Raw genomic sequence first — 26658 nt, 5'->3', positions numbered from 1 at the left:
GAAATAGATTAGTTTCTCAATAAACGTTGATTAAATAAATGCATTGCATAATTAACAGCCAATTTCATATTTTGTCATCTTTCCATTTTTTTATTATTCTTCCCTGTGTATTTTTCTCAGATGGAATGTGTACTCTTTTAATCCTTATATTTCCTGAAATGATTTTCTTACACCTAGAGAAGTGGGTATGGGATTCTTGATTTCAGGCTTTTCTCTCTGATGTCTATACATATTTTTCAACCATCTTGGAATTTCCAGTATAGCAGATACAACGGTTGTTGCAAATGCATTAATTTTATTTTTTATATAATTTAAACTATTATTTTAGGTATTGAGGGTACATGTGCAGATTTGTTACATAGATATAGTGCATGATGCTAAGGTTTGGGGTACAAATGATCCCATCATCCAGATAGTGAGCATAGTACCTAACAGGTAGTTTTTCAGTCCTTGCCCTCCTTCCCCTCTTCCTCCTCTAGTAGTCCCCAGTGCTTATTGATGCCATCTTTATGTATCCAGTGTTTACCTCTCACTTATAAGTGAGAACATGCAGTATTTGGTTTTCTGTTCCTGCATTAATTCACTTAGGATGATGGTCTTCAGCTGCATCTGTGTTGCTGCAAAAGACATGACTGTGTAGTATTTCATGGTGTATCTGTACCATATTTTCTTTATCCAATCTACCACAGATGGGCACCCATCTGTGCCTATTTTGTAGAATGATTTATTTTCTCTTGAGTATATACCCAGTAATGGAATTGCTGAGTTGAATCATTTTTCATGAAAACTCTACTAGTTTTTGATTGCTGCAGGAAAAAAAAATTACCACAAACAGCATTTAAAAAATTTACCACGAATAGCATTTAAAATAACACAAATTTATTTTCTCACAATTCTAGAGTCCAGAAGTCTAGGTAGTCTCAGCCGGTTTCTTCTCTATGAGTTTCCCAAGGCAGAAATCAAGGTGTTGACCAGCCCAGGCTCACTACTAGAAGCTCTAGGGGAGAATCTGCTTCCAAATCCACTCATGTTGTGTGCAGTTCAGTTCTATGTGATTGTGGGACTGAAGTACTGTTTCCTCCCTGGCTCTTGACCAGCAGTCAATTTCACCTTCTAGCGGACTCTTGCATTCCCTGGCATGTGGTCTTCTTCAGCTTCAAGCTGGAAATGGCTGGTTGGGTCTTTCCCATACTTCATCTCTCTTTCCCTTCTGTCTTATCTCTCCTTATAGTGCGTTTATTTGATGCCAGCCCCACAGTTTTCTTCTTGTAAGAGCTCATATGATTTCAGACAAGATCACCTGGATAACCCAGGATAATCCCCTTAGTTTAATGTCTGTAACCCTAATTACATCTTTGAAGTCGCTTTTACCTTCTAATGTAACATATTCACAAGTTACAGATATTAGAACATGGACATCTTTGAAGGCCAAGTTGCCTACCTTTTGTAAATAGGCAGTACATAATTTACAAGTCAATTGGTCATTAATCTTTTGTTTTCCTACTGGAAGCTTGAATAAGTTTCTCTTTGTCTTTGGAGTGAAATAATTTTAGCACTATTTGCTGAGATGGTTGTTTTTTTCTAATATTTTAATCTCTAGACTCACATCTTTCCTCAAAACAGCATACCTTCTTTTCCTACTATTCGTTTATTATCTTTCTTCTATCTTTTGTTTTTTTCTCTTATGAACATCTACAGTATCGATTAGTTAGTCCAGATATATCCTCCAAGTCCATTCCCTAATGTGTTCTATTTCCATGAGCAAGTCTATTTAATTAGAGACCTATCTAGATTATTATTTGTTTTTCCCTTCTTTGATTATTGGCCCTCTTAGATGATTATTTTCTTTTATCTGCTTGTTGAGCAAGTGGTGGCAATTCTCAGGAAAGCAGAGATGTATTTGCTCCTGGGGGCCAGCAGTACACTGGCTGTGAAACCCTGGCTGAGGCATCAGCAAGAAACCTTTCTGACCCTGTTCTCAAATTTCCCACTTTCAGTAGATGGAAAGGCCTTAGCCAAGCTCTTTAGTTCATCCTTAACTCTTCGGAGGCCGGGCAGATTGGTGAAATTCACTCCAGCAGATGTCCACCTACACTGGATTTCCAAGTTTAAATAATTATCTGGTTCCGATTCATTCAGTCCTCACTGTACTGCCTTTATTCTAGTCTCAGGCTCTCCAGTTTCCCCAACGGCAAAAAATATCCCAACCGCTTCCTTCTTGGCACTTTTCTTGCCTGCCTCAGGAGGCATGAACAGGTAGAAGCTGGTATTGGAAGTGGAGGAGGAAAAAGATGTGTTAAGCAGACTTCCTCTGGGAGTCTTTCTTGCACTTTGCCAAGTTTTCATGTTTTTTTTTCTACTACACTTTAAGTAGGGCACTCCTTTTCTTTTTGAATTAAGTATGTTTAAAGATCCATTTTGTCTCCATTATTGGTTTACTGACAAAATCCTTTTGTTTTATTTTATTTTATTGCATTCGTAATGATTGCTTCCAGAACTTAACATTTTATATATAGTATAAAAATTAAAACAATACAATTTTATTTGCTCCATTCTGTCTTTTGTGCTACCATTATATTTTACTTCTATATATGTCTTCTTTCTCTGATTAACAAAATGTACCTTTCTTGACTACTTCCAGATTTTGTCTTCTTGTTTTTAGGTGTCAAAGTGCCCTTAACAATTCCTAAGTTTTAATTTCTTATTTATGCCCCATTGTGTCTTGTAGTTATTTGTTAATAGGGGAATAAAGTAATAGATGCAATTAAATTGTGCATTATCTGCAGTCCATTTTGACTTTGTTCATACCACTAGTGTTATACAGGATTTTCCCAAAACATCATAAGATTCTTAAGATCATGTACTAAGAAAGTTCATCTCTGTAAGCATAATTATAATCTGATCTATACCAAGCATTTAATAGGCATCAATAAATGACACAGGCATATCAGAAATATATTCTAGAAAAGTTACCTAAAAGCCCTCAAGACAGTAGGCATGATATAGTTAAACCAAAGAATACACATTAATGTATGAATGTGGATGTCAATGCATAAAGGTACAACAATTGGTCTTAATACAAGTTTCCTGAGAGGAATTCTTTGTATTTTCCAGTCAAAACAATTTAATTCTCAGCTGAGATCCCAATCAAAAAGTGAGCTATTTTCCAAACAAAATAATTTTTTACACCCAAACTTTGTATTCCATATTTATTCAACACACATTATTATGTACTTTCTCAAGGCTGTCTGAAGATAAAACTGATTTAAAAGGAGTAGACAATTGTTAATGGGTGCAGCACACCAACATGGCACATGTATACATATGTAACAAACCTGCACGTTGTGCACATGTACCCTAAAACTTAAAGTATAATAATAATAATAAAATTTAAAAAAAGAAAAAAACAAAACAAAAACAAACAAAAAAGGAGTAGACAATTTAGAAAATAACAGTAGAGTCCATTTTCAGGCAAGCATAGCCCTCCTACCCAGAAAAAAAACACTGTTCTGACACTAAAAATTAAATAATAATAATAATAATTTATTGGTTCATATAATGAATTGTGTTCTCTCGTACTTACTTTTTATATATTAACTCAGTCTTTTCACAACAATTCTATACAGTATTATTATCTATATATTACGGATAGTAAACTGAACTTAGAGCAGTTAAATGACATGAAGTTATACTTACTAAATTAATGAAAAAGGCATAATATGAGCCCTGGACTGCGTGGCTCCAGAGTTTGCTTACCATTATTCCAAATGGCAAGCACATCTTAAAGCTTTCTAAAAAAAAAAAAAAAAAAAAAAAGCAACTCCCTGAAGTCACTCTGGTGTGACAACAACTATCATTAAGAGGGTAATTAAGGAAGTTAATAAGAGGTGAAAGAAAATAAGGTAAATGTATTAAGAACGACCTAGATAGCATGCACTTGGTAAATGGAAAGGGTTCAGCACAAACTAAACCAGAATGGAGACCATTTATTATTGATCGTTAAGCTATCTATTTTTAGTCAAGGCTTCTTACCTATCTTCCATAAGAAGGAGTCAGCAGTTAACTTAGTGAACAGCCTGCCCTGATCTAGAAGAGATTGCACTCAATTGCTGCTTGAGAGTACAGGTGAGCGAGCCCCCACCAGGTAAGTCATGGCCTCAAAATGTACCATTCACAACAATGATAGATTTGAGCTTTTTGCAGTGATAAAAACCAGAATTAGAAGATAAGGCTCTGGGAATAGGAACATTTGAGTTTTTAAAGGCAAAGCTCCCAGTGCATATAACGCATGAGACTAAAAACATCCAGAATGAGACTTACAATTTTACATTTCATCTCAGCCCCAACCTGCAACTGGGTCAAACCTACTTACTACAATGTCATATATAATTTTGTTAATATATACAAAATAAATATATAGGTGCATAATATTCTCATTCCTGAATGGGTGACTGCTTAACTAAAAAGTAATATTAAAAAACAGAAAATAACATAAAATAAAAATTATATTAGGTAAGAATATATTTCAAATATAAAAATTTAAATAAATTGTGATTTGTAAGACTTCAATATTAATTCTTGCAGAAAAATGCATTTATTTTAAAAAATATTTCAAGATAATCTCATGAAGAATGTTGCATTTGAGTTAAGAATCTACTGTGGAGTTTGCTCTTTACAAAACATTCTTAAAGGTTACCTTTGACACAAACCCATACAAAATAATTTTGTTGTTACATAATTCTAAAACAAAATTTGATTAGGAAGTTGAATAGAAACTCTTATGTTACCCTCTTAAAATACCTAAAAGTCATAATTAATCTACTTACTTAAAGAGGCCCTATATATAATTACAAAGGCACATTAGTCGCAAATTATTTATTCTGTGCTTCTTAAAATGTGCTTCTTTTAAAATGTTAACTATACATTTGGCAGTACAAATTTTTCAAGCTTTGGCATGTTTTCTAAGGAAAACATTAATTTGAATGAAAAGAAATATTGAGACTGCAAACTTTTTTACCACCTGGTAAATGTCAATTTGTACAACAAAATGTTATCAGAGAAAAAAATCACATGGCAGGAATAAATAATGCTTAATATCCCATATACTCCCTATGAATCTCATTGCTGTGTACAGTTACTGGAAAAATTTAATTAGCAATGGCATTCTGTCCTGAAAGCATCTAACACTTTCATCCATGCCTGTAATTCAAACATTAGCATTCAAATCAGCCCACAACTTGCACTTTGGTGTTTATTGAGTGAATACCAATTAAATTGTCCCAAATAATCATTTTCATTTCCCATAGATTGTACACCTAATATCTAAGAGTCCCATGGAACATATGATCATTTGAGATGTCGGGGATTCTACATTTTCTAGGGGATTTTTTTTTTTTTGAGGTAATGATAAAACCAGTTTTCCTATTGTCAAAAGAAATGTCTCACTCTCCTGAGCACGGTCTTTGTGTCTATGCAAAAAACATTAGTAAATCATGTCATTAGCCATAAATTTGGGGTCAATATACTTTGCCATTTAATAATTTATAAAAGCTGACCATGCCGTACCCTGTGCCCTAATGTACAAACATGGATTTTATTTATTTCAAAATAATGGAAGATCAACAGATTTTCAGGAGAGGATCAGGATTCAGATCAGATGAAAGTAAAATAGAAATTTCAAGAAAAAAAATCAAAGAAAGAAATAGAAAAAAGAAGTTAAACATCCTAAACAATAATGGGAAGAGAAAAATATGATGACACTTATGATAATGCTCTGAGTATTTAACCAATTTGTTTGTATGCTCCATACAGTTGCTAGTTCTGTAACCATGGCACCAGCTCAAACTGGGCCTGTTCTGTCAATAACAAAATATCAAGTTATATTTTAGGTATAACAGAGCCAAAAACTGTAAGTCATATAGTCAGGGCACGTGCCCTGGAAAAAGCTGTGACATCTGGAACCAAAAGACTGGGACAAAATTAGAATCTGAATGCTGAAAACTGTCAGAAGTGAGGGATTCCTTACTTGGAAGATGCAGGGCTAAACTTTGCCTCAACGTAGCTTACTGTAAATGACCACATTTGAAGCCCTCTAATCAAACTCTGTCAAGTAAACATTCCTAAATGCTTTATCTTGCCCTCTAACCCCTTAAAACTTGCTTCAGGCTCCAAATCCTGGAAACTGATTTGAACCTGTCACTCTCTTTGATGGCCAATTTTGCAATAAAGCCTTCTTTTCTCAAAAGCCAGTGCCATAGTTATTGTCTTCTCTGTGCATCGGGCAGCAAGCCCATTTGCTTTCTAACAGTTTCAGTAATTTTATTACATTGTTCTGCTCCCACAAATTCTTAAAAAAAAGCAAAAAATGGAAATTTTTCAAGGCATAAATTTGGGGGTTATATGGAGACAAAATTGGCCAAAATTTGGTTTATCATTTTTATAAGGTATGTGTGTGTAATTTATAAAAATTATATCCAAGGGTATTTTTTAAATTAAAAAGTTGCAAAAGTTTTACTACTCAGTCATATCTTTTTGCCAGAAGTCATTTTCACAGACTTACACTCTGGCTTATAACTGTAAAAAGTCCTTCTTATGACCTCACACAAAACTTAACTGAAAATAAGAGTTTTAAAATAATGTTCTTAAAATATATGGTTTGAAATGCTTAACTTATAATATCTTTAAGTATCTCCACTTGATAAGGGTATTGTTATTCCAGAATGTTATTTTCTATCAATTGCGAATATTAGCTAAACATCTAGTATTTTCCAACTACCATAAGAGATGCTGGGCATAAAATGGTAAGAAAGGCAAATTCAGTCTTTGCTCTTGTGAATTATAAAAGTCTAGAAGAAACACTGAAAATTAAAGAACCATTATATATTTCACAGTTTTTAGAATGCTGAAGAAGCATAAACCTTGACCATATCCCATAATTTAGACAGACTACAAGAAAGTGTCATAGAGAAGCTATAATCTAAAAATTCAGACCTGAATGATGAGTAGGAGAAAGTGGGGAAGTAGAACTTAATATGAGACTCATTTGAATAAGGATTAAATTAATTATGCAGATTATATTGAATGTTACATATAATTATATTTTGCATTTTGTATTAAATTTTATTGCCTCCTTTTACATTTTTCACTTTTTGTGATTTTGTCTTGTTTGTTTTCAAAAATTATACATAGCCATTATAAAAGTTTAAACTATAGCAGGAAGAATAAGGAAGAAAGTTGTTAGCCAATTGCTACATCTTCAGACAAAAGCACTTTCAGTAATTCATTTATAATGTAAGAAAAACTAACGTGAAAAAAAACAAGAAACTAGGGATCAAATATCATGACAGTGGCAATTAACACCATTAGACCATGTTGTAATTCTTCATCCAAACTACAGTACTTATCTTCTCACTGTCCACTTTCCAAGTAGCTATTTGCCTTTAGACTTCGACCAGTAAATAGAGTTCAAGAACTTAAGCATCCAGTGTTTAAATAGGTTTTAATCAATGCATATGAACATTCCAAGTACTTTTGAATTAAGCATGTTAATCATGTTTAACATGATCATATTTTTAAACAATAAATGAGTTTATTTTGTCTTGAAATAAGACTGAGAAGGTGAATTGATTCAATTATTATTATGACATTGAACTGAAACAGGAAATTATAACATTGAACTAAAACAGGAAATCAATTAACATAATATAGTTCCTTATGTTAGAACCCCATGAAATAATATGAAAATATATAAACACACGTAAATTTAAAAATATTAAAGCTTGAAGTAAAGTAGTTGCAAAATAAATCTATCAGTGCAAAATTAGAAACACCAAATTCATTATAAATGATAGTGCTTATTATTGGTTAGAATATGTTGATAATTAAGCTAAAGTCATGCATTTAATTCCCGGATGTTCCAGTTTACTCTGCTTTGTTTTAGAGACGCAGAATGAATCACAATTCCCAGCTGTCTTGGAAGTGTGTATTATTGATGATGAGGGGTACACTGCCAATATGTGGACAGATTAGTCCAATTCCATTACAATGACAGAAAAAAACAATTCTGAGCACATTTCCCATAGAGAGTGGGTCAGCACAGCAGCTTAATTTTTATTTCAGTTTTTGGCACTAAACATGTGTCTCTTGTAGACAGATGCGTATTGATAGTTCTTTGTAATGGTGAAGGGAAGATTTTTTTTAAAACCATGTAACAGCTTTCTAAAACAGGTAATTTTAAGACTGTGAGATTCCTTCACAACATAGCCAATTTGTCCAAATCTTTCAGGCTCAAATTACAATGTACATACTAAAAGTTCTGATTTGGCAATGTTAATTTCTGACATGTCTTGTGGTTCAATATTCAGAAAGTGGTAAAATAAATGATGGAATCTATTCATATGAGAAATATTTCTCAATAGTCCAAAAAAAGTTCACCTTTATCTTTACAGAACAGTTACTTCCCTCTCTGTGGCCTAAAATTATTCCCCTATTTACCATGCCCCTGGTTTTTACCTCTCATGTTACACTAAGATCAAATTTTAAAAGTACTTTAAATGAAGTAAAACTGGAGCCATGGGCATGTCGCAATGCTGTGTGTCATTGAAAGCATTAAATGTACCAAGAGAGCGATGGTACCATTATCTTTAACTTAGTGGAGATAATGACATACTCAAGTGTTAGAAATAGGTAGGAAATACTGACAACTTGAATACAGTGGTGAAAGATGTTTTCTTATATTTCATGTTAATATATTTTAGACATAGTGGTTCCCTCTTATAGTTTTATTAAAAGGATACTGTGTTTAGATATTTTTAAGTAATTTAGTTTTTGTGGACTCACATGATAATTTAATCATCTTTTATAAAAAAGGCATTTGAAATGAAAAAAAAACTAAAACTTTTGAGATGTTCACATTATATGCCATGCCATTTGCTTAACACTTTATATCTAACTTAATCCTCACTTCAAAACAACCTTATAGAGTGATTAATATCCTCATTTAATGATGTGTAAAAAAGTTGCTCAAGGGCTCTAAACTAGGATAACTCTAAGTTTTAAACAACTAATGTACATGTGGACTTTTATCACTTAGTACCAAGAGACTTCTTTTTATTCCAGTCTCCAGTTTTTTTTTTTTTTTTCTGTGTGATAGTACGATATTCAGCTGGATATACTACTACCCAGCTAGACAACGTTTTGCAGGCCCCCTTTCAGCCATGTGTAGATATATAACCAAATTCTAGCATAAAGTACAAGTTGTGTCTGATTTTTCTAACTACAGGCTGGACTTAGGACGTACTTGCAAGAACAGGGCAGCCATCTTGAACCATAGATAGAAACCATGTTTTGAAAAATGGGAGAAACAAGATATAAGGAAAATTATTCCCCAGTAGTATCAAGCTGGGGAAACAGTCTTAGACAGACTGCCTAGACATTTCTATTTGTTTAAGTTGCTGTATTTTTGTGGATATTTCTATTTTACATTGTGTATGGTGTAACACTTTGTTAAAACAGCCTGCATGACATACTATGACTAACATATAACTAATATATAACATTGTTTATATGTTTCTTGGTAATTATACGTTTGATGTTGAACTTGAACAAAACTTATTCGATCTTATGATGGTGATCATAAGTTATGACGTCAGTTTGCTTACAAGGCAGAGAAGAATACACAAAGAAATCAAACCTGTTTATCCATTTGAGTTATTATAATTTAAGAACATATTACGACACATGTGATTAAAAACAATAAAATTGTATGTAGTTAAACGTAATGTTATGTAATTATTGCACATTAAGAGACATATCCACTACTGGTGACAGTTGTAATATTAGATAACATCTCAAAACCACTACTCAGTTATTTAAAACACACACACAAGACACACGCAAAACAACAAAACAACTATTATACCAAATAAAACAATGAAATAGAAATAATTTCAATAATGAATACATTATATAGTGGAAATTTCATATAAATAATGAATAACCCTTTCTCTAGCACTGCTGCATCCTTTGGCATAAGAAAATGGTGAAATTTGTCTAGGTGCCACCTAGACTACCCAAAAAATAGAAGTACTAGGCAGAAAGTAGGAGCGCACAGAAAGCCCACTACAGATGAAGATTTATTGTGATGAAGATGACTCCAGAACAAAAGTACTGCTAAATGTCATCATGTAAAAATAACTTGTCCTTTTTTTCACACTAACATCTCAATTATCCTTTGTCTAAATTTACTTTGAGAGACTCCCACATTATATTTAGTAATCATTAATTTTAGTATTTGTAATTTTCCTACAATTGAAAAATTAGCATATGCATACCATAAATACATAATTTTTCTAAAAATTGTAAGTACTTTCCCTGAAGTTAGATGAGAAAACACTCCTAAGTTGCCCAAATAATGTTATTACATTGAAATTCAGAATTTTTAGTGACTTTAGAAGGGAAATAATTGCAATTAATGTTTCATATTAATGCAGTTAGGTAATTACTAGGTGAATCATAAAGACAGTTTGTGAAAGGTAAAAAGACACTAAGCGATAAGATGGCTATATCATTCTTAGAGGCTATTTTATATTTAAAAGCATTAAGTATGCTAAAATAGGTCTACTGTTTTTAAATGATAAAAGTATGCAATAAAACATATTTGAAAACCATTTCATAGAGTTACTAACCACATACTATTGATACAAAAACTTGTCATACCTATATATCTATATTTACATGCATACATGTATAGCTATATTTATACCTAGCTCAGTTGTACTACTGTATGGTGCATTTTTTCTTTTTTAGTACTTCCTAATTAGCTTTTTCTCTTTCTCAATAGGGTCAGACCCAGGTCACAGCACAAGTACACATATCTAAGATTCCTGCAACACAAACACGTTATTCTACCTCATTTTTTGATGTTCACATTTTTTCTCTCATTAAGGCTCTGCATGAATCCATATGTCCAGTGTCACATTTCATACTGGATTACTCTATAATTGTCAAAGTGTGACCTCCCAGAAAGGGAAATTACTGTTTTTATAATAAAGCATATTTTATATGTTTTTATAATGAAGTGCCAGGTCTTGCCTCGCACTGTCCATAAATCTGCCCTGGCTTTCTGCCTGATTGCACACTAAGAATCACGCAGAGAAGGCAGAGGCAGAAGCAGTGATAGGTGGGGACAGTTTTCTCAATAGTGTTTCTGCTTTGAAGAATGTGGAAAGCTGAGGGCACTTCTGTATCAGTAGTTTGAAGGAAAAAATTCTTGTTTGACAACGATGACATGCAATATAAATTCTCATAGTCTGGCTGTTTACAGCAGTTGGTAAAATGTCAGAGTTGCGGTACATATCAATAGCAAATGATGTATGTGCTTTCTTGTTTTGTAAGACTGAAGAAAGAGTGTTACTTTTTCTTCTGTAGGCGATCTGTTACATTTTTTGGTGACTATTTATTTATTTATTGAAAGCTATTAATGAAAGTTGTTTATAATATGGTTTCCTTTAGAAATTATAATTAAATGAAACATAACACAAATTCTGATATGTACAATCTTACCAGGTGAAGATAAGGCATAGTAATGTAGATATTAAAATCAAAACTTGATTAAACATTGCAGACTGTGTCCGCTGAATGGCTCTGTGTAGATCATTCTAAAATAATACAGAAAAAAATTTGTAAATTTTGATAAATACTAAATATGCATGAGTTTCATTACATTTATTAATATACATTTCATGTCAACTCTCCTGTACATATACATACAATACATGTATTTCAAATGGAAATATAGGCATATTTCCATTTTTGCCTAGATCTAAGTGCAACTTACTAAAGCTTGCATAGTATAAAGATACTGGTATAGGAAGATGACGAAAGCACTAAATTTCAGTTTACTTGCATTACAGACATCTGAACAGGTGTTGCACTTACTCCCCCAAACCCCTACATGTTAAGCGTGATCTCTTATGGAAAATCCTAATTTCAAAAGATCAGAAAATAGTATGTTTAATTAAGGAAGAGGGAATAGATGAGTGAAACTACAAACAAAGCTCATTATCAGGAAAATTAACATCAATTAGCCCAGACAGTTTATCTTGAAAAGAAAAAAAAATAAAATAGCCAATAAACAATTTTTTTCTAAGTTTAATTTCTTTAGCATTAAGATAAGTGTCAATTCAAGATATACTATACTTTTTTATCTTTCCGATAGCAAACAGTAAAAAATAAGTTTTAGTGTTGTTTAAGGTGCAAAAGTGAACACTCACGTACACTACCCCTCAGGTACAATGTTATAAATTTCTAGAAGGCAATTTGGTAATATAAGTCATAACTCAGAAATACATCCTATTTCAAGCATTAAATCATTACGTATTTACTCAAAAATATAATTTCAAAAACTTAACCACATGAAAGTCGTATGAAATGGGCACCAATATTTATGTTCATCTTTATTATAAAATTAAAATACTTAGTAAATGAAATAATGAATGTTCATAAATGTTAAAATAACTTAAATATGCAATACAAAAAATTGTTACATAAATTGATATCTATATAAATTTAGCCAACTCCATTCAAACTGATTTGAAAAATAATTTTTAATAACATAAGAACTAGTTCACTACATACCAGTATATGACAAAAAATTCCAATTATACATTCAAACATACAGTCTTATTCCATGTATGATATGTGTGCATATTTTTGCATACAAAATATTAGAAGGATATAAATTATTACTAGTGTTTAGTCTATGTGGTAGATTGACGGATTTTTGTAATTTGTATCATTTTTATCTCAATTTTAAATAATAAACTTTTAGTCTTACATCAGTATAGCACGAGATAAATAACTTCACCAATAAAAATATCTAAATGAGCCATTATTTGTTTACCACTCATTTTGTCTACCACTCATTTAACCGGAACTGTTATGAAGACAAATAACGAAGTTGATTGATTTGGATTTCATCTCTCACCCTTTAGCTTCTAATGGCAGAGTTATTAATGAACAGAAAAGCAAATACAAGTTTCGCATCTGGCGAAAAGAGATGTGGAAATAAAATGGAAAATGAATCTTAAATTAATATTGCAAAACAGGCTTTTTACTGTCAATATTTGTCTAATGTATCCTGTCTTGTTTGAGTTATTTTTTTCCAACAACTAATAACACAGAAATTAACGAATAAGTTTTTTTTCTGGTGTATTTTTATTCATTAGCAATTTAGGCAATCTATATTTAGTCAAACAGTATTTCATCGGGGCAATTAAGACAGCCCAATGTTTCTGCGAATCATTTCACAGGCCACACTCTCTACCCTTTGGCCATATATTTTCATAGGACTCCAGTGGTTACTTGGTATAAATGTTTAGAAACATTCATTTAGTTGTGAATACTAAAATGTTATCCAAATACTCCTTTTGGCCAAAACTTTAGTCATAATGTCAGTTTAAAACCCATTTAAATGGAAAATAAGTTTGCCTCCAAACAAGTATAATTTTCAACGCAGTAAAATTAATAATATTGAGCCCTTACTTTGTTGTGCCAGATAAAATACTATACACACATATTATGCATATGTATGTGTGTACATTTTGTATATATGTACGTATATATAATTTCATTTGATTATCACAGCAAACTTATAGGTGCTTTTCTTTGCAGATGAAGATAATAGCAGAGAAGTTAGATCATTTGCCCATCACATTGTTCAGTATATAGTGAACATGTATTAACATTTGTGGTATGAATGACTCAATGGCAATGCCTTACAGCTAGCTTTGAAGTACTAAAGCCTGTGGTAAAAATGTTTTGGTCATAGTTATAAACCATGCCACCAAGCAGGGTTAGCCTTGGGCAAAATGCAACTGTGGCACAGCTCTGAGTTCTCCATCTTTTATTCTACCTCTTGCTTCCTTGTCTCCTAATGTCCCACTCACAACCCCGCTCAAGCAAATCCAGAAGGATGACTCCAAATGAGGGGCTTCTGGCTCCCAAATAGAATCTTAGGAAACCCCACGGATGTTCACTGAATATGAGACTATCTACAATTAAGAGCAGTTTGACTAAAGCACTTACCTGAGCCCTCAAAAGCCAGGAGTCCCATTATACATCAACAAACTGCCTTGGGAGGGAAGGATATTTGTACTCTGAAGATTGGCTAAGTGGTTGAACCAGTCCAAAAACCAATAAGGTTTTTAGTGACATTGAGAAATTCTGAACCATTTTTGTTTACCAGTCATAGGACCCTACAAAGGTAGCAACTTGGCAATATGGACATTTAACAAGTTTTCATTCTGATTAAGATAGAGCAGACTGGTCATTTAAGGTCTGTTAACTTTCAAATTTACACTATGTATCACTTTATTTAACAGTATTTTACCAAAATGACTCATTAAAAAAACATTTAAATGAAACAATTTACTATGACCCTAAATTAATTTAAAAGATGTTTAAAAATGAAACACTTGGAAATTAAATTACAGCTTAATTAATTCCAATAGTATGAGTTATACATTATGGGAGAATGCAAATGAGAAAGTTCAAGACTAGATCCCAAATTCTCTCTCTCTGTTTAATCTAAACATTGAAAATAAGAAATGGTTTAAAAATCTTTTCATATTTGCACTTCACTTCTATACTTACAATCATATTTTCCAAGGCATGTTTGGCAAGCCAACAGTTCAGAAAGACTGGGACAAATAGATTCCTTAAGGAAGGCCAGAATATCTGGAAAACAAACCAAAACTAGACTTTTATCTCAAAGGAATAAATCACACCCAGTACACTAAAAAGAAATAGAAAAGAAGTTGTTAAAGACAGTGTAATAATTTAAATATGACAAATAATGTAAACTCACTATTAATAAAATGCAAGGAATTGATATGTTCTTTCATTCATTGTCTAAATCTTTCTTAGGGAAATTATTGCAGAAGCAAAAAGAAAATGATAAGCTTTCACCAGATGGCAGATATCTATGCTAATTCTATCATTAAATCTTTTAGTGTGATGGTTTGTAATAGACATTGGCTTTCTTTTCTCTGTAACTTGAGGTATTAAGTAGGAACAAAGAGGAAAGGCACTCTCTTTTTATAATACTGCCTCTTACCCTCCTTATAAAATTACTCTCTTGTAATGTTATAAAAATATGTTAAACCACTTTAAGTGACATTGGGGAGCTATGTTCAATCAGAATTATATTTAGTTAACCTGTCATTTAATCTAGTTCAAGTTGCTTCTCTAGATAAATCACTCAAATTAAAATAATTATCAGAAGAGAGCAACAGCTCCAGGTAATATCTACTTATTTTCAAAATCCTCCAAATAAAATTCAAATAAAGTGTTACAAAGGATAATCCAAACAGACATTATTATAACTTTATTAAATTGCGATTAAAATATAGTTTTGCAAAAGGAAAGTGTTGAGTGACATATTTATGAGACGGTAGTTGAATAGGATCATCATGGAACTGATAACATAGAGCAGTTTGAAAAGAAGCAAAATGTTAGGTGTCTGACCTTTTGGCAATCTCCTTACTAAAAACAGAACTAGACTTAATAAATCTTGTGGTTAAACCACAGATAAATATTTTCAACATATGAGAAAATTTTGTAAATATGTTTCCAATTGGCTTATTTTTTTAAAAAATCCACAATATAAACAATAAGTGGATAAGTAATTTCTAGTAATTTTAAACAACAATGACATTTGTCAAATGGCATCCCCAGAGCATATATCTCTTTAAAATATTTTACTTTGCTATTGTACTAAATCATTAGTTTCCATTTAGTTACACAACACGATCCAACCAATTTTATCTTGTTCCTTAGTATCATGATTCTAACCAAAGTCTAAATCCATTTATCTTAGCTATCATATTTAACAGTATCTAGGTTTAAAGATTTTACTTAAGTCTAATTACAAAAGTGTTTTTTAAGGTTCTTTTAGGACTTACTGAGATAATGAAGGGAACCGCATTAATTATTTCCAAGATGAAGGGTATTCGTAAAATCTGTTCCCAGATGTTTCCCTTCCAAGAAAGAATGAATAAAAACGAAAGTCAATTATACTGCATCCTATTAAGGGGGCAAAAAGACAGCACTTAGAATTTCTCTAGCAATAAGGATGCTTCCATTAACAGAATACTGAATATTATATAGAGATATAGCAATGACTTTTAGAGATTATTTTTCTTAGTGTAATTGTGCTCTCTCAATTTTGAAAGTTTAAGAAGTAAAACAAATGTTTGTAGAAACCACGAATATTGCACATAACATTTTTTATCAAGTAATATGTCATGGAAGAAAAGTTACTAGTAAAAATAAAACATTAACAAAACCTACAGTCAATTAAAAAGTGACAATTTGAAGTTTTACTTACTATAATAATGATATTCACTAACCATCAAGTATATTAGTTTGTGAAACATACCCTTGTTAACAATCATTGGTATTAAAATTGTTTTCACTTTAATACAATTTAAAGGAAGGACTTTTTCAATCATTTAGACTCTAATCTCCCTAACCTCATAATACAAACATATTAAACAGGACTGAGTATATAATTTGCAGGACCCAGTGCAAAATGAAAAATATGAGGCCTCCTAATAAGAAATTAACAATTTCAAGAAGGTAACATTAGAACATTCAACTAATCACCAGGACCTTCTGGTTGTGGAACCCTGTGCTGACCCTGCTATTATGCACAGAATACATGTCCATGAAGCTGACCCTAACATTAAGAGGTCACCACTGAAACTTTCTTGATTGGTGTCTGACGATAATGAGCACAGACTTTCCTAAAGCAGTTTATTCTTCTATGAAGAGATCTATGTATTAGAAAGGCAATTTGAAATCTGCTATCCCTGTAATCTCCAATTATCCATTATAACACTGGCTATAAAACTGGGACTCTTTCTTAATTTTCCTTCAGGCTCCAAAGGCTTAAAAACTACATTGATGGAATATACTTGCACATCCCAAAGTAAAGTTGTAGAGCAGCTATTGTCTCTATATACTAAGAAATTAAGTAATAGGTTTTGTGAGCATAGTTTATCACCCTCATCCAGGCTATATAAAAACAGTAAAGGAGTGAGAAATTAGAAGAAAGGGAAGCAATGAGAATGCCTCCTTAGAGAGATGTTACAGGTGCTGTGGTGCATCTCATCACCTCAAGTTAAGTGAAAAGGGCTCTAGGGAACCAAACCACTTAACTTGGCTCCAACATGGAGACTGTATTTGGCTACTGCCCAAAACATTTTAAAATGAAGAGATCAAAGAAAAAGATGACTGGATAAGAGCAGGACACAATCCCTCCAATTTTAAGGCAAAAGTGCCTATTTTCTGGGAACCAGATATAAATCCTAAAGAATGGAACCTATAGTCATTTAAAAATGGTTTACACTCAATAAGACTGTGTAGCTGAAGGTGAAATGGGACTTCAACAGATGGTGGGCCTGAGAAGCCCAAGGTCTGTGTCAGAGCCCTAGTGGCTAGCCTGACACACTGAGGCCTCCAGGAAATGCAAAGGCTCCAGATAGGCCACAAAAGCTTTACATGGGAGAAAGGGCCAGAGCTTGTGTCTGCCATGAGGAACAACCAAACACCAGACAATAACTGTGCCAGTCAGGCAACTTCAACCCAGAAACTGACTGCACTTCATTCCCTGTTTTTCCTCAGCCTTAAAGGGCATCAGATAAGAGAGGAAGCAGAAACAGCAGATAGGCCTCCCATGATAATTCCCTGTGCCATGTAGGTCTGAGTTGAGGACAGGGAGAAGCCATCTTAGAGGAGAATTTTAAACGTTTGCATATATTGATCCTAATTTCTTTCTTTCTTTCTTTCTTTCTTTTTTTTTTTTTTTTTTAGATGGAGTCTTGCTCTGTCACCCAGGCTGGAGTGCAGTGGAGTGATCTCGGCTCACTGCAAGCTCCACCTCCCGGGTTCATGCCATTCTCCTGCCTCAGCCTCCCAAGTAGCTGGGACTACAGGTGCCCACCACCACGCCCGGCTAGTCTTTTTTTTTTTTTTTAATTTTTGTATTTTTATTAGAGACGGGGTTTCACTCTGTTAGCCAGAATGGTCTCGATCTCCTGACCTCATGATCCACCCGTCTCGGCCTCCCAAAGTGCTGGGATTACAGGCGTGAGCCACCACGCCCTGCCCCTAATTTCTTTTTAAGTTTAAAAAATTCTTTTATCATTATTATTATTATTATTATTATACTTTAAGTTTTAGGGTACATGTAAATACTAAACTGCAATTTGCCGTATGAATGAAAAGACCAGAAAAGCTATAGAACCTCTCTGAGATGTCATCTGATTAGCATGGATCAGACAGAGGATGCATGGTTTTGAAGAAGTGTAGAAAAACTGGTCTTTTCCTACTACCACTGAATCAGGACTATTTAACAAAAGAGTTACAACTAGTCATAGTTATGCCATGTGTTTTTTTTTAATTGTGCAGGTGAATAATATCATTTCTTTCATCAGATTTTACACGGCATCATTTCCAGAATGTTATCCTTTGCCTTTGCCTTTCTCTTCCATTATTGTATTTTCACTTTTCATTTTACATTTTTCTTTGGTATCAATGATTGTCCACAAGAAGAGATTGATCTGAGTAGCAAGAAAGGAGGGTTATGGGACCAGTTGCTACTAGTGATATGGAAGGCTATTTCTGTTAATGCCCAGCAAAATTTGTATGAACTGTGGCACATTGTATAATTCAGTTCACATAAACAAAAATCTTTTATCTCTCATGTCTCTCTTCTCTTCATTTCCATTTATAACACATTAGCCTTTTATGATTTTTATTTAATTATCTGTCTAGGTTGGATTTGTTTCCGATTTTTCTTCCACATTATAGCCAGAAGAATCTTTCTAAAATGCCAAATTCCCATTGCCAACATAATAAAATCCAAACTCATCACTGTATTATATGAAATTTCACAATTTGAACTCTGGCTACTAGCTTGGCTTGTAATTTTGATATTTCTATTCCTATCCTGAACTCAACCAAAGATTCATCCACACTGAATTTTATATCCATTTCTGAACAAGCTAGGCTACTTTATGCTTGTAGACCTTTGCCACATCTGTCCCTCTGGCTGGAATATTACACCTCCACACCTTCAATACTAATCTCCTTGGCAAGCATTTGTAACATTTCAGTGAACTAATTTTTTAAAATGCTTATTGGGGCTCAATTAATATCATGAATGAGTAAATGATACTCCCAGCTATTTCATACATACTCTTCCCCTTCTTTGATATAGTTATTTTATTTTTGGAGCTTAAATATTTATATTTCTTTCCATTGGATCCAAATTATCTCATTTGAAAGAATGATATTGTTTAAAACCTTTATACTTAAAGTAATCATGTAGAAATGATTAAACTTGTAACTGCAGAGCCAATTGAAATTTTCTGGAGGAAAGTATTCAAGAATTCTTGTATATATACCCATGTTAAGTAATTTCATCCATGTTTCAGCTTCAACTTATAATCACTAATAAGCTAATGACTTCCAATATTGTATCAATAGCTCAAATCAATATTTTATCTCTTGAGATTCTGACTCGGATCAACTGCTTAAACCACTGCTTCACATCAATGCCTCAAAAGCACTTTATATATGGTATGTCTAAAGCAAAACTTATGATTTGTTTCCTGACTTATCTCCCAGTAACACAAACCAAAAATCTTGGAGAAACTTTTTACATTTTTCTTTCACACTATACTATACTTACAATTATACTATAATTTAGCAATAAGACCTACTAATTTGTAAATAGCTCTTGAGATTTTCTAGTTTTTATTTCAGCTCATTTCTCACTTTTTGACTTGTTAAGCCTAATTAGCCACCATCCCGTCATTCTTGCCCCATTCCAATTCGCCTACTGCACTATTACCAATCCCCTGCACCTTTACGCCAGACCAGGCCTACTCTTCAGAGCTATTCAGATACTTACACAACAAAGACAAAAATGTGATTATATCATACAAGGCACTATTTCATTTGTCTCTTGTTGACTTCTCTAACCTTATTTTAAAGATCATTCCTTCCATCGACGGAATATATAAAGTATATTCACTGCTTAGAACATGCCTTAAGTATACTTTTGTATATAACTCTTCAAGAGGCTTGGAAAAGCTTTACCTTTCTTTACAACTTCACTTTGCCAAGTTAACTCATATCTGCCTTTCAGCTCTCAACTGAAATCTGGGTTTTTAGAGACTTTCCTTGCCCCTTCATCACATACCCTCTAGGCAGGATCTGACCCCCACATTAGGCTTCTTGATCCTCCATCAATTTCTTTCACATTATTTTTCTTCAGTTTGTATTTACATACTAATACATTACAAAACTTTAAACTCTGTGAGGTCAAGATCAGGATCAGTGTATTTCAGGATTGCATGCACTGCTCCTAGTGCAGTGCTTGACCATCTGAATCTCCTAAATAAAAACTGTTGGTACATTACGTCAACCATGAGTTGTTGATTCACACCACATGTATGCATATATGTGTGTGTTTGTGTGAGTTTTGTGACACATGTGTGTTTGTGTGAGTTTTGTGACACATGAATGAACTTCCCACAGAGGCCTAATTTTCATGGTCTAAAATTGTACAGTGGGGCAATGTATTTATCGCTAAAAATAAATGCATCTCTTTTCAGTTATATGCATTGAGTTTAATTCTAAGATTTCAGGTTGTCTTCTGCACTATGAAATACATCCATAAATTATCTTTCTTAAAAATAGCTAATGGAACATAAATATAGAAAGGATCCACAAGTTTCATTGGCCAAAAAGGAGCCCCAATAAGCCTAAATCACAAAAACCTAAGGATAATGCTAGTATGGTGAAAAAAAGCATGCTTTCATACAATGTCACTATGTAAGAAAACTAAGAAATAAAATTGAAAGGCAAGCACAATGCCTTTCAAAATTATATTAAATACATTTTTCATTTAATCTTATTTTCATGAAAGAGATTAAAAGCATTATTCTTCTTCCAAAAAGTAACTTCTTTAGTTTCTAAGTAGTAGCTGTATCTGTGGCCAGTCCTCTCTATGTTCCTCTTATTACTGACAGAATTCAATAAAATATAAGGAAATCTCAATCCAATTAGTCTACATTTAGCACAGACACATCATTTTTAACCAATAATAATGCAGGAAAATATGCGATTTTCTAAAATGCATCGCACTTTTATTTTTATCATAAAGAAACATGGAACCTTGGAACTACTATCTGTGCAACCCTAAAGAGCACTTCAAAAATTATATTAGTTATAGCAGTTTATTTGTTGCAAGCCCAGATTCGGCCAAGGAACATTTTGTAAATACTTTTTATTCTTAAATGTTAAGAATACCTGTATTTTAAAATATTTAATAAAAGGTTTGGTAATTTGTCTTCTTTGGATGAATTTAAAATAGTGTCGTAACGCTATGGCAGTCTTTGTATTTCTACATATAAACCCAACAATATTTAGATTTACCATTTTCAGGACAAGATAAGCAGAATCAACAGTATCTGGTATTCAGGAGTCCTGGACTAAATTCTTTGTTCTTTTCCAGAAATAAACCAGTGTGGTGTTAAACTTTCAAAATTGTTGCTTTTTGTAATGTGATTATGGAAAAAAAGAATTGCAGATTTAACAAAAGGGTTCTAGGTATGATGAATTTTTGTGTGTGGAGGTTTGGAAATTGTGCCAGAGTTTGTTTTTGTTTCCTTTTGATTTAATGAATGTGTGTGCATAAATAGAACTTTATTTTGAAAGCAGTTGATAAAGAATTAGAGGGCATTTATGACGACAAAAGAATAAGAACTTAAGTGTTGGGTGATTACCATGTTTGTTTTGCCAACTAGCTATAAACATGAATGGAATGATGATTTAAGCGTAGACCTGCACTTCTGTATGACAGAAGATGAAATAAGTTCATGTCATGGATGCTAATTCATTATCTGCTAAACTCAATATGTACTTTAATAGTTCTAGCTAATTTCGCTTTAACTTAGTCTGGTTTTCAAAACCTACAGTCTCAATGAAAGTTTAAACTATTTTAGTTGCTAATGATTTAGTTATGCTTATTTTAGAATGTCTAATTTCAAGAATTATAAAGTGCTTGCATAATGCTGTATTAAATGTATTTTCAAATATTTAAGGTATACACGTATAAGCATATATAATATCTCTCTATAAATATACATATATAAACAAATACAAGAAAGTTATATATGGATTTGCTATTAATATTACTATTTCAGAATTATAAGTATCAAAGAATAATATCAGCAGTGGAAACAATTGCTGGTGCAATACAACATCCATTTCTGTGTGTCTGTATATTACTTTTCTTTAAAAAATCTAACTTAGCCAGGCATGGTGGCTCATGCCTATAATCCCAGCACTTTGAGAGGCTGAGGAGGCAGGCAGATCACTTGAACCAAGGAGTTCCAAACCAGCCTAAGCAACATAGCAAAACCCTATCTCTTAAAAAAAAAAAATACAAATATTAGCCAGGTGTGGTGGTGCACACCTGCAGTCCCAAGCCACTCAGGAGGGTGAGGCGAGCGGATCTATATCTCCTAGGAGGTAAAGGCAATCACGCCACTGCACTCCAGCCTGAGCAACAGAGTGAGAACCCTGTCTCAAAAAAAAAAAATCTAACTTAGGAAGGAGTATGTTTTAAATTCTGCTACCAAAACATGCCTTATTTAGAGACCATAAGTGACTACCAATTACTTGATTCACCCATTCTAAAAAAATTATCAAACACTCTGTTGAAGGGACCAAAGAGATTCACAGATTGGACTATACCGATGAGAGGAAAAAGAAAATAATTAACAGCAACCTATCCTTCTACTGTCACATAACTCCTATTTATCCTATCTGTTTTCTTTATAACATACTGGACTTAACTGCTGTCTACATTTCCTCCATCGAAGCCATTAATGTTTATGAGGGTTGAGATGGAAATATTGTATATCATCTAGCTCTGCATGCTAGGTCTTACAATTTTCTGCTCTAATTTTATAAATTATAAGCAATAATTGATTATAAATATCATCATATGATTGCATGGAAAAATTATCTTGAATCGATATGTGTTTTTAAATGGCTTTTAAAATTAGTGCTAAGAGTTCTATTAGCAAAACACCAATCTTAATTTCATATTACATTTTAGCAAGAAGTTGGAGCAAATACATCTTCAAATGCAGATTAATATTTTGGCCATGTTACAGTTTTGTATATACTCCTGTACTAGTGGAAGGGATAGGGTTAATTTACCCCAAAACACACATGCCTAAATTTTAAGCATACCATTATTTATATATTACATTCAACATTTATCATATATATGTATGCATATATATTAATGAACATTAAAGATAAGATCTGGGATATTACTTTATTTGATTTTTTATTTTGTTTTATTTTTCTAGTTACCCAATATCCAGATTTGTCAATCAGGTCATATTTATAGTGCACCTATTTTGACAAGGAGATATACTAATAAACCCTTAGAAGACCCTTCTTCATTATCTTCATCTATATTGCTTATTATTGATTTAGTACTTTCTAGGTAATTTAGGGATATGTGACTCCTATATGAAAGCTCTTTCATTTCTCTTCTCTAGCTCTAATTTACTTATTGATCCACCACTTTCCACCTTCTGCACTCCCAAAAGACAATGGAGACTTTCCAAAAGTAATCATTAAACCTCAGGTTTCTATTCCAGCTTACTTACTTCTTACTTATTATAAACTTTCCTATAATATTTCACTCCTGCCTTGTACTTTCTCTCTTTTTTAAACAATGAAGATTTTTTTTATCATGAAGCAGTCATCCTTGCTTCATCCTACTGCTTTGAGTAAGCACCTGCCCCAGTCAAACAACATTCTCCATTTAACAATTTTGACACTCAATTGTATTCCATTATAACTGACCTATTGTAGGCAAATAGCAAATGATCTCCTAATTTGTAAACTCAATAGCCTTCTTATACTTGACATAGCACATGTGCTTTTATATAATACTTTTTGTTCCTCAGACATTTCTAACATCCTATGTCTTCTCATAAATTTTAATCCACCTATATTTTTTAAAGCTGTCATTCTTTTGTTTCCATACTTTCTTATTCATCAATCTGACATTCTTAGAAATTAGTGTTTTTTTTAAGATGGCAATAATGAGAATTAAAAAGAAAAAAAAAGTGAGCCTGAAAAAAGGGTGAGCTTATAAAAACTTCTTGCTCTAAATTTAGAACTAAATAATAGTCTGAAGAATGTTATCTTCAAAACTCTTATGTTTTAAAAAGTGAGAGAGGGACTGATGCAGTGGCTCATGCTTGTAACCCCAGCCCTTTGGGAGGCTGAGATTGGACGATCACCTGACCCAAGGAGGTTGGGACTAGCCCAGACAACATGGCAAAATCCTGTCTCTACAAAGACACACAAAAAAATTAGCCAGGTGGCAGTGTGCACCTATAGTCTCAGCTAGTCAAGAGAGTAGGAGTAGGGAGAATTGCTTGAACCCAGGCGGAGTCGAAGCTGCAGTGAGCCATAATCGTGCTACTGCTCTCCAGCCTGGGTGACAGTGTGAGACCCTTCCCCCCGCCAAAAAAAAAAGTGAAAAAGAAATTGATGTGCTAGATATGAGTTCCCCAAAAACATAACCTTGAGTACACTTGATAGAGTAGATGAAAAGGCTATTAACAAAAATTAGTAATGATTATGACAATCATTCCAATGACTTTCTAACTTTTCTAACTTCTCTGTCTTCCCTGATTGTTCTATTATTCCTCCAAAACCCTGAATTTAAGCATCTCCATGTCAACATAAGCCTCAGTTTCCACCCTGGTGATTAACCAATGCATGATAGATTCTCATGGCTTCCTTTACTAACAAGTCTTAATAGTGAAAATGACTGTCAAGTCTTAATAAATCTCTCTCTCAAAAGTTCCAGATTCTCATTCTCAATTGCATAACTTATTTATCTTGTGTTCACCAGTACCTGAAATTCATCACCTCCAAAACTAATTCCATTATTTAATCTATATGGATCCCAATCTGACATTTTTCTTGATACAATTGTTTCTTAGTTTTACTGCGGTATTTCCAGTCCTTCAAACTCAGAAGCTATTAGAATGCTATGAATTTCCTTCTCTTCTCCTGTCTCAACCCATCAGTTGATGATTTCTTTAGCTTCTACCTTCGTAATTAATCTTTCATTAAAGCTGGCAAATCTTTTCATCCAGCCAAAATCTTACTGTCAGTTTCCTTTCATACTGCAACATATCTTAACTGAGCACATGAACTTCACCATAATGTCTATTTGACCTGAACTGCATAGAGATTCTGAACTAATATTCCTAAAACTGAATTTCAATTACAGAATCTTGTGTTAGTCATCATCCATCAACTTAAAAATATATGCTGCTATACAATGCCCCCATGTTCTAAACAAATATATTTATTATTCCTCCAATTTTACATGCAAAGTCCTTCCTTTATGCCTTTGCTAATTTTATCAATCTCTATTGTGCTGTCTTTTCATCTTGCCTTATTGAAATCACTAAGGTTCAAGTACTAGTGTTTCCTTTTCATTCTATGATATGAGCTCTCTCTATAAAACCCCACAGTACTTTCTTTGACCTCACTGGAAGTATCCTTTATATGCTGCTTCTATTATTATTATCTGTATGATGTTCTGCTGTAACCTTCCCTTTCTTGATTATAAACTCATTGAGAAAAGAATCATGTGAAGTATAGAGCTCTCCATTAAATAGGAGCTCAATAAATATTTGTTAAATCATGTTAGCCAAACAAAGCTTTATCAAAAAATAAGATAATTTATTAAAATAATTCCTAACAGACATGTTTTTGCTTTCTCAATATTATGTGTAGAAATCAGAAAAAAAAATGTTGAATACAACAAAGTTGAACCATTCCAGTTGCTTGCCTCACCACATGCATGCATATAATCGGTAAGTAAACCCATAGGAACTAGCGAAGCATTTGTAAGTCATCAAGGAAAACATTACCGTATTCATACAGCTTTTTATCAGCCACTGGAGAGGCTCAAAACAAAGTGGCTCAAGAAGAGTCAGCCTTACCCTCCAGTGCAAACTATAAATAGAGGAATACTGAGTAAATACTACCGATGTGTTCTATCAGCAGGAAACTGCTAATTAAAATAACTTACCTTATAACTAAGATAACCAAGTAATATTGTTTCAAACAGACTTATCAATGCCACTGAAACCTGAAAGATAAATTGTAACTTAATGAGAAAATGCAATACAATTAAATTATATATATTCTTGGCTATACTACTAACTTTATTTAAATATATGTGCATGTATACATATATGGGTGTATAATAGGACTTACTAGGTGGCACTTTAACTTCTATACACAGATGACAGGCTGCTGGCCACAGTTTGCTGTCTCCTGTACTACAGCTTAGTTTTCATACATTCTAATACTCCTTAGTAAACCATTTTTAGTTATTATTCAAAATGTAAATGTGCTATTAAAATAGCCAGACTGGCTGAAGTTTACATGATATATAAAGAACAGGTTCTTTAATGTGTGTGTTTCATTTTAAAAAAAATTTTTTAATAGAAATGGGGTCTTGCAATG

At 32.9% G+C, this 26658-nt stretch overlaps 1 protein-coding gene across 14 annotated transcripts in view; it reads right to left on the bottom strand.

The window, feature by feature from the left end:
- The window catches only part of KCNT2 (potassium sodium-activated channel subfamily T member 2), a 440948-nt gene that overhangs the window by 234415 nt on the left and 179875 nt on the right, over nt 1-26658 (bottom strand). For 10 of the 14 annotated variants that reach the window (XR_009210825.1, XR_009210826.1, XR_009210827.1 and 7 more), the window contains 4 exons: nt 26219-26278; nt 15963-16037; nt 14653-14754; nt 11563-11657 (listed from right to left, as the gene is read on the bottom strand). Coding sequence is in view for 11 of the 14 variants with exons in the window: in XM_058430744.1 (XP_058286727.1) it covers nt 11563-11657; nt 14653-14754; nt 15963-16037; nt 26219-26278 (332 nt within the window). In the remaining 3 variants the exon portion in view is untranslated. The remainder of the gene's footprint in view (nt 1-11562; nt 11658-14652; nt 14755-15962; nt 16038-26218; nt 26279-26658) is intronic. The other 4 variants (XM_058430741.1, XM_058430747.1, XM_032136834.2 and 1 more) reach the window with 1 other exon arrangement.

Source organism: Hylobates moloch, unplaced genomic scaffold (genome assembly GCF_009828535.3).
Source record: "Hylobates moloch isolate HMO894 unplaced genomic scaffold, HMol_V3 SCAFFOLD_18, whole genome shotgun sequence".
Taxonomy (NCBI): Eukaryota; Metazoa; Chordata; class Mammalia; order Primates; family Hylobatidae; genus Hylobates; species Hylobates moloch.
Note: the sequence above shows the minus strand (reverse complement) of the source record. Positions and strands in the feature narration are given on the sequence as shown.